Below are 13217 nucleotides of genomic sequence, written 5' to 3'. Positions count from 1 at the left end.
TAAACAAAAGTTTTTACTTGTGTTGACCAAAAAAAAGTTTATACTTGTTATTTGCATCGGCCCGACCGAAACATTGCTTTATGATTGATCTCCTATGAAATAATCTACACAATTACAAAAAAACCCATGGTAAAAAATATATTCATGAGTCATGCTTTATTGAATGACTGTTTGATCCTCCAGACTTGCCAAACTTCTCCTTTATATATATATTATAGATAGATAGATGGACATTCCAAAATAAGCAACTATTCTTAATATAAGAACTCGTGCAAACAATTGTTTTTCAAATGCTCTTATAAAACCTATCTTTAAATTATCACTTGAACTACAAGAAAACTGGCAAAGACCAACGGTTTATTTCTGATGGTTGTAAAGTCATCGGGAAAGGTTTTTTGTTGGACGCTCTTCATACAATAATTTAGACCTCATTAGTCTTAATTGCATAAAAATGTCCATGTTCCCAAACAATCCTGAAATAATTATAATATTATTATTAATAGGTGTACTTGTCACACAGTAAAAAAATTTACCAGAAGGTTTCAAATTGTTGCTATTTGCAATCTACCAAATAATTTACTTCGTTTGATAAGTACCTATTAATAAATATGGCCACAAGTATTTGGGAACACAAGCATTTACATAAAACTTAGATGAATGAGTTCTATTATATTATCACGATGAACGCAAGAAATTAAAAATTAATTTTTTTCTACCGATAAAGCACTTTCATCCCTAGTAAAAAAGATTATTTTATTCAAGTTGTCATTAACCGACGACATGACTACGGTTTAAGTCATCAGTAAGTTACAGACAACTCCGGCCGTCGCTAAGCTAATGGTAAATATTACCGAGACCTTAATTTTTTTTCTCTCTTCCTCATACTAGAATGGAACCTTGACATGAGAGAATAATGTTTTATTCAACTACCATGTGGGCCAATATTGCCCTCAGTTAACCGTCGGTAATTCACATTTTTCTTGTACTATGTCTCTAGTCATCTTCTCTCTTCTCACTTTCTCTCATAAAGTAAACAAAATGTTTTGTCCTTTTGCTTCTTCATAATAACGGCAGAGGTAACTCCTCATCTTAGTTTTTATAATTATGTTTTATCTTTGTGTTCAGCCTTACATATCCTCTTCTTGCACCTTACTTTCATTATTTTTCTATGTACCAATCTACTGTTTAATTCAGAATCTGGCCAGAAGACACCTTGATTTCATTATATGACTTACCTTGAATTGCTCTATAATCATATGACAGATTATTTCATTATTCTTGGTAAACTCCTGGTTCCATTATCTTTTGTACTCTCTCAATGATCTGTAGCAATTATTATTTAATTACAATCCAGCGGTGAAGCGGATTTCAAACAAACTGAGGAAGACCCCTGATAATCGTTAATAATGGTCATGTTCTATTAGAGCTGCGAAAGTCAAAAAAATAAAATGTTGTCATGAGCATTTTAGTTCGTAAAGAGCAGAGGCACCAGAAATGAACTGAGTTGTTAGTCAAAGTACAAAGTAGTCAAAATGTCAAATATCTGTTTTCAACAACAATGATAAAAGTCTTATCAGGCTATGAGAGGTCAGTTATATGGGTACCAAGGTTTTCAATATCAATCATAGAAAGGTTTTCATTTGAATATATGTCAATCAATGGAGCAAAGCTGCATACCAGTTTTACAAAATCCAATTCCAAAGCAAGGTGACCCCTAATGCAGCATATTGAATCCTTGCCTCTAAAAAAGGAAGGTAACATGTCCAGCAGCTGAATCAAGAATTTACTAGTGATCAGTACCAGCTCAACTGAGTTATTCCAACTTTAAGTAGAAACTTTACCACCGGTAGGACACTAACAAGATCATAAGAGTACTTCATTATTAATAAAAGAATGTGTCATCCAAACATCAACACAACCTGTCATACAATTCAGGGATTAAAATGCATGTCAGTACTCTCCATCTTGTCGGTTCCAACAAGTGATATCTTGTCATCATAGACATCAACGCTTCCAAATGCATCTGTCCCAGGAGGACACTCCAGAGCAGCTTCAAGAACTCTATGGTGTACCCCATGAGCATCAATGGAGGACCCTCCTGTATGATTATGTCCAGCAAGACAAACCTTAACACAATTGTATCTGTGCATCAAATTCATTACTTCATCATAATTCCACAACAGTGCCTCCTTGGATGTTGCCCCAGGATCAAGGGGCAGATGGCTACAGACAACCACCTTTTGTTCCAACTCTGTCGCCTCCTGCAGAACACCATCCAACCATTCCATCTGTTCCTTTCCAACGGCTCCATTAAACTTAAGAAACCTTCTTTCAAGTCCCTCCAAATTATTTGGACTGTCCTTATTTTCATTTGGATTCTTCTCCCTAAGTAATTTCATGGCCTCCAGTGCCTTTGGATGATCTTGAGGCCAACCAAGGGCACTGATGTCATAGGTATCCAGAACCACAAATCTATATTCAGGCACCGGCGAGAAATCATAATAAGCACGGCCATCGAGAGTTTGAATCTTCAATAGTGGAAGCAACTCGCTGCGAGGAAGATTGTACAAGCAGTGATTACCAATCATATGATACACGGGTCCGTTGAACATCTCAAATTCATCCACAACTTTCTTTACAGTATTAAGAGACTGATCTCTGGGACAATACCCATCGACAATATCTCCAAAATTAATAACAAATATATGCTTATGATGAGTATTCCATTCTTTAACTGCTCTCTGCAATATAAGAATACTATGCCTATAATACCGTGGAACACCAAGGAATGAGCGACCATCAGGAATATCGGCATATTGGACATCAGAAATCAATCCAAAAGAAAAAAGAGGCTGTTTAGTTGCTACTCCAGCAGCAGAAATCATCGTGTCCGTCTCCGCCAGACCCTATCATACACACAACATCAAACTATTACTTTCCAAGTGCAATCTAAAGTAAAACTAACAGGAACCAATCATCTTATTCTTGACCTTGAGCAAATATTCAGAGAAAGGGGGGAAAAACATGCAAAGCACAAACAAAATGTTGGAGTGCTGACTTGACATATGTTCAAATTATCAGACACTGGAAATATTCTTATTGGAAAGTAGCTTCATTCCCTCTATTGCATAACAGCCATCTTATGGCCAAGTCTATCAGTCCAAGGTTACTAGAACGCCATTTCCACTCATAGCGTATATCCAATTTGCATAAAATCTTATATCAAACATAAGCATAAGTAATATGTTTTTGAGAATGATTTTCCTGTTTCATGTGTGAGGATGATAGAACTGGAAAGCCACAGAGCATAGACATTCAGAGCACGTTTGTTTTTTAACAAACCCTCTTTCCGAGGCACCTCAACCGAAAACCCACTCTCCTGCTACGGATTATGGCTGCTGGAACCAACATAGCTTTCAGTGGAATTAAGGGGGAAAGCAAGGGAGAATCAGATAAGGACCTCACTCCTGCTCTTAATCTATTTATAGCACTGTAACTCCAGGAGGTAGGTAAAAAGACTTCTAGTATATGTTAAGCACTAGTCACCAACGCGATAAAAGCCATTATGACTATTTGAAGTGATAACTAAGCTTAAATTTAACATATTAGAAATTTGAGTGAGTTGTAAATAGATATTTGAATTAAAAAGAGCCACTCATTAAACAAGAATTGAAGAATTAAGTAAATGGGAGGTCCTACGACTACAAGTCTATGGCAGGTTTTTGGTTGAGACATAAAAAAGACTCAGAAACATACATTTCTGTGACAATTTGGACTCTGCTAACTCTTGATTCCCATGGTCATTGGAACTTCAATTATGAGCCTAAAGTTAGGTATATGTGTAGAATACATTTATGCAACCACTAAATAAGAACGAAAAAGAGAAATGTGTACTTTATAATTGGAGTAACATAACATATTGCCCTTGTAAGGGGGATTAAAACTTGGTTTTTCAAGAACCGTTCAGGTCAATGGATTCAACTTGTGTCCAGATTCTGTGTAGAGTTGTGAATTTTGTCATAATTAGATGAGATCCTCAATTATTTTATATCACATCTCAAATTCAGTTTTCCAGATCGCCCAAATTATATAGATCATAAATAGCGAATAGCAGCTAAAATGTGAATACAACTCAAAGGTATGTGTGTGTGCGCGCGCGCGAGTACCCAGTTACCAGAAAGAGAAGAGACAAGCTAAGTTAGTTTTGCAAAGAAAGAAAGAAACAATTGATTTCAGTTCATAACACAGGGAGAAAAGAGAAGCAGGCATTGAAAAAAAGGGAGTTGGATTAGAGATACGCACCAGTGTTAGGGAATAGAAAGAGCACTATGTTGTTGTTGAGAACAGAAGAGCAGTAAAATGAGTTCTCCAATAATACGTACACAAATAAAAAGTGTATTGATGGTGATCATAAGAGAACTGGATTACTAACCATTAGGATCTGAAAGTCAACGTTCACCAACATGTCCATTCAGCATTACATGTCAAATGACAAAAACAGGAAGCAAAAGAAGAATCTGTCAAATGGTTGCTCAGCTAGTTGCCCGCAGCAGGCACATACCATATATTTAGTTCAGCATTGCTATATTGCACTACAAAAAATGGCACGACTCTGCACTACCCCGTTTTTTTTTTTTTGGTACATCGGAAAATGCACTACCCCGTTTAAATTCTCTGTTTCCAGTTTTTTTATTTTATTATTTGCAAAAATAGATTGAAACAGAAAACACGTGGTCGTGCTAGGTTGTGCACTCAAGTGTCGTGTAAAACAGCATTTCTGTATTTAGTTGCATAGTGCATGCCAAGGTTCAGTTATCTTTTGAAGGAGAAATAAAAAGTGACAACCTAACATATTCATTACTTGGAAACTCTAAACACATCAACTACATATGTAGATGCTTCTTATAAAAGAATGAATTTTTTACCATAATGCTCATTAGCACTTATCCAATCTGTTATCCATCTTGTGTGATTAGATTCAAGAGAACTTGGACAATCTCAGTTTAGAGTAAAAAACATGTTATTCTCTGAATCAATTAGACCAGTAAACAAACTCACACCCAATTAAACAAAGATCAAAAGTTTCAAACCAGTAACTGTAGTTGAATTCACACTGGTGATAGAAATTTCAGAGATTATTCCAGCTGCACACTACATAATCAATCATGTAACAGTCAAATTTTGAAATGTTTAGAACAATGGAGAAAATACTCACAGGTCTTAGGAAATCAACTGTAGGGAACCAATCCAATCCAGCAAAGGCATATATATGCTGTTGAGAAAGCCAACTCAAAGGCACGATGCATCAAGAAACCTCCAAATATTCGAAGAAGGGGAAGGGTGGAGGAAAAGGGAGATGGCAACTCTTATATGAGTTGGAGATTGAGCATCGATTGGAACCAAACCAACCGTGCTACTGCTACGCGTGAAGAGGAAGATGATGATGATGAGTTCCATCTGCTGGCGTGAAATGGGGATTTGGGTTTAACACCCCACCCATTAGGCCCCACGCCCCACCTGAAGGGGCGAAATTACCAGAAAACCAGTTGATTAATAACGGTAAATGATTACCCGACACTATAACGGTTAATCATTTACCGATCGTGTTTAAAACATATAAACTCGACAGTTTGGGTTTTGAAACCCATTATTTCAAAACCCAAATTTCTCTCCCCAAATCCCACCCTCTTCAATCTCTCTCAAAGCTCGGTTCCACCATTGCAATCTCCCTCAAAGGTCGGTTCTAATCATCATCAAAGCTCCCTCAAAGACCCATTCCATTACATTCAAAAGGTAAGTTTTGATTTTCAATGATTCTCACATTTCAAGTTTGAATTAGGTGAATGATTGAACACTAGGGTAGTTGATTGATGATTAGAGGTAGGTTTTGTTGTGTTTTGTTGCCTGAAATTCCATGAAATGAGTATGGGCACGAGTGGGGTGCATTTGGGTCTGCTCTGGTTCACTGTAATATCGGAAAATGATTTTCCGATATGATAATGGAAAATGATTTTCCGATATGATAATGGAAAATGAATTTCCGATATGACAGTGCAGACTTCCAAAATTTAACCATGGCATGTATTTAACTTCCAGGATTACTTTGCTGATTTGTTGAGAATTGGAAAAGATCAAGATAGATTTGAGTTTCATATTCTTCATGTGTTGTAATTAGGAAAGTTGTTTCTTGTTTTGTTTGCTTGTGATGATGGTTGCTTGACCTTAACACAGCTAGAAATTGTTAATCACATTCACATGCAATGTTGTTATTTTGGTACTTCAAAATAATTAGAGGTTTTTGCGTCTTGATATAGAAATGACGGTTGAGTTAGAACTTACAAGTTGTCATTTTTGTTAATTCTCTATATTTTCCTTTTCATATGGTTAGTTGCTAAATGATTGGTTGGAAATTTCCTGATTAAGTAAAAAAATGACTCAAATGATATGCTCATATGTGAAAATGCTTTACTTATTATGACAAGTATTGTTAAATTTGTTTGTTTTGCACAGATAGCGAGAATGAAGGGCGGGAGGAAGAGGTCGCGACATGCTTCTACTAGTGAGGATCCAGCGGATCGACACGAGCAGTTGCATGCTTCTACCAGGCGCGGCGACCATATTGCAGCCACTCAGGCGGTAGAGGCTTCGGCTCCGTCTCCATCTCCATCTGCTACTCCGGTCGGGGCTCCGTCAGCTTCTCCGGCTCCGTCTGCTACTAGGGATGCGGCTGAGCTGGATCCTACTCCGTTGTCTCCGATGGCTGAGTTACCTCGTCAGGAAACATCTGGCGAGGAGTCTTCTTCTGAGCCTAGTGGCGAGGAGTCTTCTTCTGAGGTTAGTGGTGAGGAGGAGGAGCCTCTTATTCTCCAGGAGGAGATTGATGCTGCTGATGCCGTGCCAGAGGAGGGGGCACAGGGCGGTGTAGATGACCTCATCCAGAGGGTGGCACCGTTTCCCGGGGGCCTGAGGATCAGTCGCTTCTTGCGCATTTTCCCGACCACAAGGCTCCTTGGACGTGGCAGGCACTTCTACGCACAGACCCGCGGTACGATGACCGTTGGACACTGAGGGTGGCCACTGTTGGGGGGAAGGTATGGAACCTCCCCTGTGATGGCGATTCAGAGGCCCATACACATGTGCGACAGCTGCTGCAGCAGACGGGTTTGTATCACCTGCCTTGGTGCGGGTTACCGGAGACAGACCCACCTCTCATACTGGCCCTTGTTGAGAGATGGCATGAGGAGACGAGTAGCTTCCACATGCCGTTCGGGGAGATGACTATCACCCTGGACGACGTGTCGGCTCTTCTCCATCTTTCCACGGGGTCGAGGTTCTACACGCCGGGCAGGGGGGAGCGAGATGAGTGTGCAGCGCTCTGCGCCCAGCTCCTGGGAGGATCTGCTGCTGATTATCTTGTTGCGTTTGAGGCGGCGGGTGGCCAGAATATCCGGTTCCTTACTATGAAGGTCATGTATACGTCTGCTTTGGATGGTATGTCTTAATCATTACTTTATGAAGTTGTATTTATTTTTAGCGTATTATTAATAATTGTTAACTTAATTCATTTCATTGTAGAGCACCGCTATGAGGATGCTGCTAGGATCTGGCTGGTGAACCAGCTTGGCGCCACCTTCTTTGCCAGCAAGAGTGGGGGTTACCACACTACTGTCTACTGGATCGGGATGCTGGAGGACCTCGCTCGCGTGTCGGAGTACGCGTGGGGTGCGATTGCGTTGGCATCGTTGTACGAACAGCTTAGTCGTGCGTCCCGCAGGAAGACAGCCCAGATCGGAGGGTTCACCTCCCTCTTGCTGTCATGGGAGTATGAGTACATATCCAGCAGCGTCATTATCAGGACGGAGGTACCCGGCTACACATAGGACCAGCCTAGGGCGCAACGGTGGTCCACGTCTCGGATCGCGCATTCCGGACTCGATGAGAGACGAGTCATGCTGGATGAGCATACATTAGATGATATCACATTGACCCCATTTGAGGACCATCGGGCTGTTCGACCGCGGGATCCTAGGGCCCTCTATTCCGGCTACATCAGAACACCTTACGGCCAGTCTGTGAGCCGACATCTACCGCAGAGGGTTATGCGCCAGTTTGGCTACATACAGGACATCCCTCGACACCCCTCTGAGATCCAGACGACGGGGTCCCTTGCTGAGACCGCAAATGCTGCCTATGCTGAGTTTGAGCCGCACCTCCGCCCTCAGGGGATCCCTGCTACATATCCGGGAGAGGCGGTGGAGGGTTACATGAGGTGGTATAGCAGAGTGTCCCATGTGTTCATCATCCCTGAGGATAGGAGGGAGGAGCTTAGTGTCGTGGTAAGTTTGGATTCTAAACTTGTATATTATTTTTATCTATTCAATTGTGATTTTTGTTAATGACATTTTTTTGTATATTATTTTTATGCAGTCTGCTATACGTAGGGGTGTGGAGTTGTTGGAGCAGTCACTGGAGGTGCCAGATGCTCTTGCTCCAGGGACACAACCCCGAATCCTCACTGAGAGGGCGCTCGATCTCTTTTGACGGAGTTCCTTCGTTGGTACCCAGGGAGTTGCCTTTTCTGCTATTCGAGGAGCCGCAGCTGCGGGAGGCAGAGCCCGTGGAGGCAGAGCTCGTGCAGGCAGACCCCGTGGAGGCGGAGCCCGTGGAGGCAGAGCTCGTGGAGAGGGTGATCCTGGAGAGGGTGTTCGTGGAGGTAGAGCTCGTGGACCCAGAGGTCGCAGGGGGCGGGGTCGGGGAGAGTGATTTTATTACTCTTGTTATGTGGGATCCATTGTTATGTATATGTTAGGACTCTTTATGTTATGTTATGACTCTTGCCTCTTTTTATTTACATGTATTCTATTTTTAGTCTTAATATTATGACTCTTATAATGAAAAAAACAGTAACAACGACAACATAAATAATCCAAAGCATGTAATAATCCATGACAATAAGTTAAACGGTTACACAACCAAATTAAACATAAGCAACACGGAAAACAAAATTATTCCTCTGTGATATCGATGAAGTCATGGGGTCCGCAATCTTTTGGGAATACCTTCACTAGGTTGGGCAATGTTATATTAAGATAACAAACAGTTCCTCTAGGTGCAAACACAGCAACCTGCAAGTGAATTGCATACTTTAATCAAACCATGCTTAGTTGTCCAAAAAATGAAGCAAGTTTCATGTTTAGGTTTCAGACCTTTTGGAGAACGAGAACAGATCCAATAGTTATGTCATTCGCAAATTCACTGTGGGTAAAGGCCTTGCGATGGATGCTAGCATCAACAGCACCCGTGGGGTCCTAAATTTTTGAAATCGTTTGAGAAGTAAATAAGAACGGTTAGTCAAGGGGGACCAAAAGCAAGGACAAGACATACCTTGAGGGTAACTTTCGCATCTCCGAACCCATTGGGAGTGCAAGGTTTGATAACAGCAACAACATTCTCCACCCTCTCAACGTTCGTTGTCAGAGAGCCCAGCGGAGTGGCATTTCCCCACTCTTGCAGGGCTGATAGCCAAGCATGTGAGTTGAAATCAGGATCGGTTTCGATTGATCCGTGATCTAGCACACGCCTCACGATTTCCTGGGTCGGAATGAGTGGTGTGTTAGGGGTGGATCTACGGGCATACATGGCAGCCTGGATGGCGCCAACCGGGCCAAGAATGAGAGGACGAGAGCTGCCAGAATTGTTGCTTTGACGTTTGCAATGGCGGACGAATGGATTTGGGTCTTGTTCCATTGTGTAGAATGAAGAGTAAGAAGAAGAGGCAAGACACAATAGACAGGAAGATGAGGAATGAAGAGTAAGAAGAAGAGGCAAGACACAACAGAGATTTATAGCAGAGCAGAATGGTCAAAAGATTTATGGTGTACTGGTGGATGGTAGAAGTGTGGTTGGGGCTGGTGGTTGCGAGTAATGTCAGGGTTGGTGGTGGAGGGTAATGAAAATGAAAATGACAAGACCTTCATAATGAAATGTTAATGACAAGACCTTGATAATGAAATTAAATGACAAATGAGCTATACTATTCAACGTACATCAAATTAACATTACTAAAAGTACACGCATGAACCTGCCAATCTACGATGATGTCTAAATAGTTGTCATTAACAACAACCTGTGGATAAGGGCCACAAAATTAAAATTACAGAGAGTTTACAAATTAATATTACACAATACAAGAACATTCAATCTGTGGTGATGTCCACATAGTCAGCATGACCACTAAAAGCACCAAGCCAAGCTTGGAATTGTGCAGCGTACATGTCTAAACGTGGACCATATGGGTTGCGCCAGTATTTGGAGGCAAGATCAGCATGCCAATCCCACTGGGGAGAAATAGTCGGCATAAGATGTCCAGGAGTTAATTGGAGCTACATTTTAGAGAATAACCATAAAATTAGATAACTTCCACATACAAAAATTAATCGACAAGCTAGTAGGCAACTAAAATATTAGTGTATTTGGTCAAAATATACCTGTACCCAGTGATTTGTCACATGTCCAATAGCTATAACAGTATGCGCATCTTGTGGACCGGCTCCTATCAGTGGAAAGTATGTGTTACAACCCATAGAGGATAAGGATACGAGAACCAATTGGTACTTTGTGGCAACAAGGTATCCCATCTCTGGCAGTTGAAACCATTTGTCAGGGGTGGCCGGGTCACCAAGAGGAAGAGTGAGTCGATCATGTAAGCCATAAACAACATTTGTGCCCCACATCCTATTATACATTAACATATTGGTCTCAAGTTCTTTTATCAATGAAGCCCTAACCCAAGGCCAACCGTCCTGACCGGCGGAATGCCCCAGTAATGCAGCAATGGATCTATAGCCACAGTTACCATCATCCTCAACATCTGTAATTGTGTCAATATATGGATGGAGAAAGGCTGGACAGTTACACATGAAATGGCTTGTATCAGACTTCTTCACACGCTTCTTCCTCTTTGCTGGTTGTGAAGACTTCTTTTCCTCTTTAATCTTCTTGTCAGTAAGGTCAAACGCTGAAGGATCACGAGTCAAGGATCCTATTGCTCGACCCTTGGGTGGTTTGCTCTCCTTCAACTTAGGATTGCGGTTGGACTTTATCCGAAGCTCAGGAGTACATAATGTACTGCTTTCAGGACAATATATCTCCTGAAGCTTCCTCCTTACCATACTCTGCCCTCCAGTATCCAAAGAATGGAAATAACGTGTCAGTGCCTCAACTTCTGGGTGCATCTCTCCATGGTTTAGTCCGCAAATATCTGAGCTGCCAGTATCTGCAACAGGTACATGCTCCCAACTTAGGCTCTTCCAGAATGGATGAATGGCCTCGTACGGAATCCTCTCATAATCTGCAAGTTCACAAACATGTCACATTGAATCACAAATATAAATAATTGGAAGTAGTTTACAGGAGAATGGTTGACCGGTAACCTGCAAGTTGACAACCGCAAGGTAGTCCATGAGTCTCTCTCAATAAGCAATCGCATCTGCCGCCGTAGGACTGCATTCTTGTCAGTTCAGCATCAATGAGTTTCAGGCATTTGATTGACACAAATCCCCTAATATTTGTGTAGAAAAGGGTCTTGAAAAGGTGATCAATTTTATTCATACTGCGCTCAAATGATGCTACTATCTCAGTGTGACGATTGATGGTCAAACTATGCGACGCATCCCATGATGTGGCCAGGTCACCCTTACTGTTCATCAACATCAACTTCAAGCTGGCATGTGCACCTTCAGCCCTGCAAACCAACAACTCTGTAATAATCTATGAAATGAAATACATATAACAAGTCATAACATAATTTTTGTACCTGTTACTTGTTGTTGTTCCAAAATGCATCACATGATTTGTCCATGCCTTGGCAAATTTCTGCATTTGGATCAACCATGTAGTAGAACAATAAGTGGCAAATTTCAACTTGTGTTTAAGCTTGCACATGTTAAACAATTCAATCCAATGAGCTTCAGATTCTGGAACTGTTGGAGCATCTACCAATTCGGCCCACTTGTCCATAACCTCTTGAGCAAAATCATTCGTGCCAACATACTCTTTGCACTTTGCCAAAACACACTTGTTGATGTGCCACAAGCATAGTAAATGGGTAGTGGTGGGAAGGCTTTGTGAAGCGGCACTCAATAAGGCAAGATCTCTGTCCGTCACAATCACTTTAGGCAACCTGGATTGGTCGGAAATTAGAGACTTCATACACTCCAATGCCCAAATGTAGTCCTCTGTGCCCTCACTACCAATGTAGCAGAATGCTATTGAGTATGTTTTATCCGTGGAGGTCAGGCCAACAATCTCTAGCAAGGGTAGATTGTATTTGCTGGTCTTGTATATGCAATCCATGATCACTACATATGGGAATGTGTTGAAAAGTTTGACGGCATTCGGATGAGCCCAAAATATATCTCTAATCACTTCCGATCCGGGTTCATTTCTTTCGAAGTGAACATACTTCTCACCGTCCAACTTCTTCAGCAAGTATTGCATCTCTGTCAGTGACCCACGAACGGATTGTCTGAACCGCTTGCAAACACCATAAATTTGTTGGATGGTAGTCAAGTTTGAAGGATCTTTTTCTTTCAAGGACGCCAACATCTTTCTAGGTGGAACCTAAGTCTTAGCCTGATTTATCACGTCCTCCTTCTCCTCACTATTCAGTCGACCAGCGTAATTGTGGCCAAGTAGTGACTCAGCTGCGAGATGGATGTGTCTATCCTTCATCACCTTCAACCACCATCCTTTACCATCTTTCGTACGTCGTCCTTTTAGCCTAAAAGGTCAACCTGTCTTTTGTGTTGACGTTCCTTCAACAAGATCAGGATCTCTGTAGGGAATATACACACTATGCTTCTCACACCCCAGAATGACATATTCTTTTCTTCCCTTCGCACCACTATCAGACTTTGTTGTCACCAAAACAAAATTATTTGCCATAGAAATGTCGCGAACCCATTTCATAAGATCATCTTTCAAAGGGAAACGCTGTTTCAGGATAAACAAGGCATAAGGCATAAAACAAGGCATAAACAAAGCATAAACAAAACATGCAAAAATTTGTGCAATGAGTACCTGATCAGTCTGATACAAATGAGAGACATCTATAGATATAATCGGAGGTTCAACTAGTGATGGTTGCTCCTCTGGATTATCATTTTCCAATCCAGCAGCATGTATCAATTGTGATTCACAAAAAAAAAAGGACTTTG

General features: G+C 41.2%; 3 protein-coding genes across 6 annotated transcripts; all 3 read right to left on the bottom strand.

Moving 5' to 3' along the window:
- Nucleotides 1-1463: 1463 nt before the first annotated feature.
- Nucleotides 1464-5474, bottom strand: LOC130735762 (manganese-dependent ADP-ribose/CDP-alcohol diphosphatase-like). Of its 4 annotated transcripts, none has more exons than XM_057587670.1 (3): nucleotides 5216-5474; nucleotides 4303-4441; nucleotides 1464-2906 (listed from the first exon to the last, which is right to left on the bottom strand). In XM_057587670.1, exon 3 carries the CDS (start codon nucleotides 2883-2885, stop codon nucleotides 1932-1934), a length of 954 nt encoding a protein of 317 aa, XP_057443653.1. In that variant the 5' UTR covers nucleotides 2886-2906; nucleotides 4303-4441; nucleotides 5216-5474; the 3' UTR covers nucleotides 1464-1931. The 4 variants fall into 4 exon arrangements, with proteins under 4 accessions (XP_057443653.1, XP_057443667.1, XP_057443660.1 ...); XM_057587684.1 differs by lacking the exon at nucleotides 5216-5474 and having other exon boundaries at nucleotides 1464-2550; nucleotides 2773-2906; nucleotides 4433-5173; XM_057587677.1 differs by lacking the exon at nucleotides 4303-4441.
- A 3432-nt stretch (nucleotides 5475-8906) lies between these two features.
- On the bottom strand, nucleotides 8907-9794 carry LOC130731953 (uncharacterized). The gene is made up of 3 exons (XM_057584109.1): nucleotides 9385-9794; nucleotides 9207-9308; nucleotides 8907-9125 (listed from the first exon to the last, which is right to left on the bottom strand). The coding sequence occupies exons 1-3, from the start codon at nucleotides 9745-9747 to the stop codon at nucleotides 9006-9008; spliced, it is 585 nt and encodes a 194-aa protein (XP_057440092.1). The 5' UTR covers nucleotides 9748-9794; the 3' UTR covers nucleotides 8907-9005.
- A 279-nt stretch (nucleotides 9795-10073) lies between these two features.
- LOC130731952 (PKS-NRPS hybrid synthetase cheA-like) lies at nucleotides 10074-13217 on the bottom strand. The gene is made up of 5 exons (XM_057584108.1): nucleotides 13081-13217; nucleotides 11816-12993; nucleotides 11433-11743; nucleotides 10488-11350; nucleotides 10074-10382 (listed from the first exon to the last, which is right to left on the bottom strand). The coding sequence occupies exons 2-5, from the start codon at nucleotides 12604-12606 to the stop codon at nucleotides 10197-10199; spliced, it is 2151 nt and encodes a 716-aa protein (XP_057440091.1). The 5' UTR covers nucleotides 12607-12993; nucleotides 13081-13217; the 3' UTR covers nucleotides 10074-10196.

The sequence above is a fragment of the Lotus japonicus genome, chromosome 1 (assembly GCF_012489685.1).
Source record: "Lotus japonicus ecotype B-129 chromosome 1, LjGifu_v1.2".
NCBI lineage: Eukaryota > Viridiplantae > Streptophyta > Magnoliopsida > Fabales > Fabaceae > Lotus > Lotus japonicus.
This window is presented reverse-complemented; position numbering and strand designations above follow the sequence as displayed.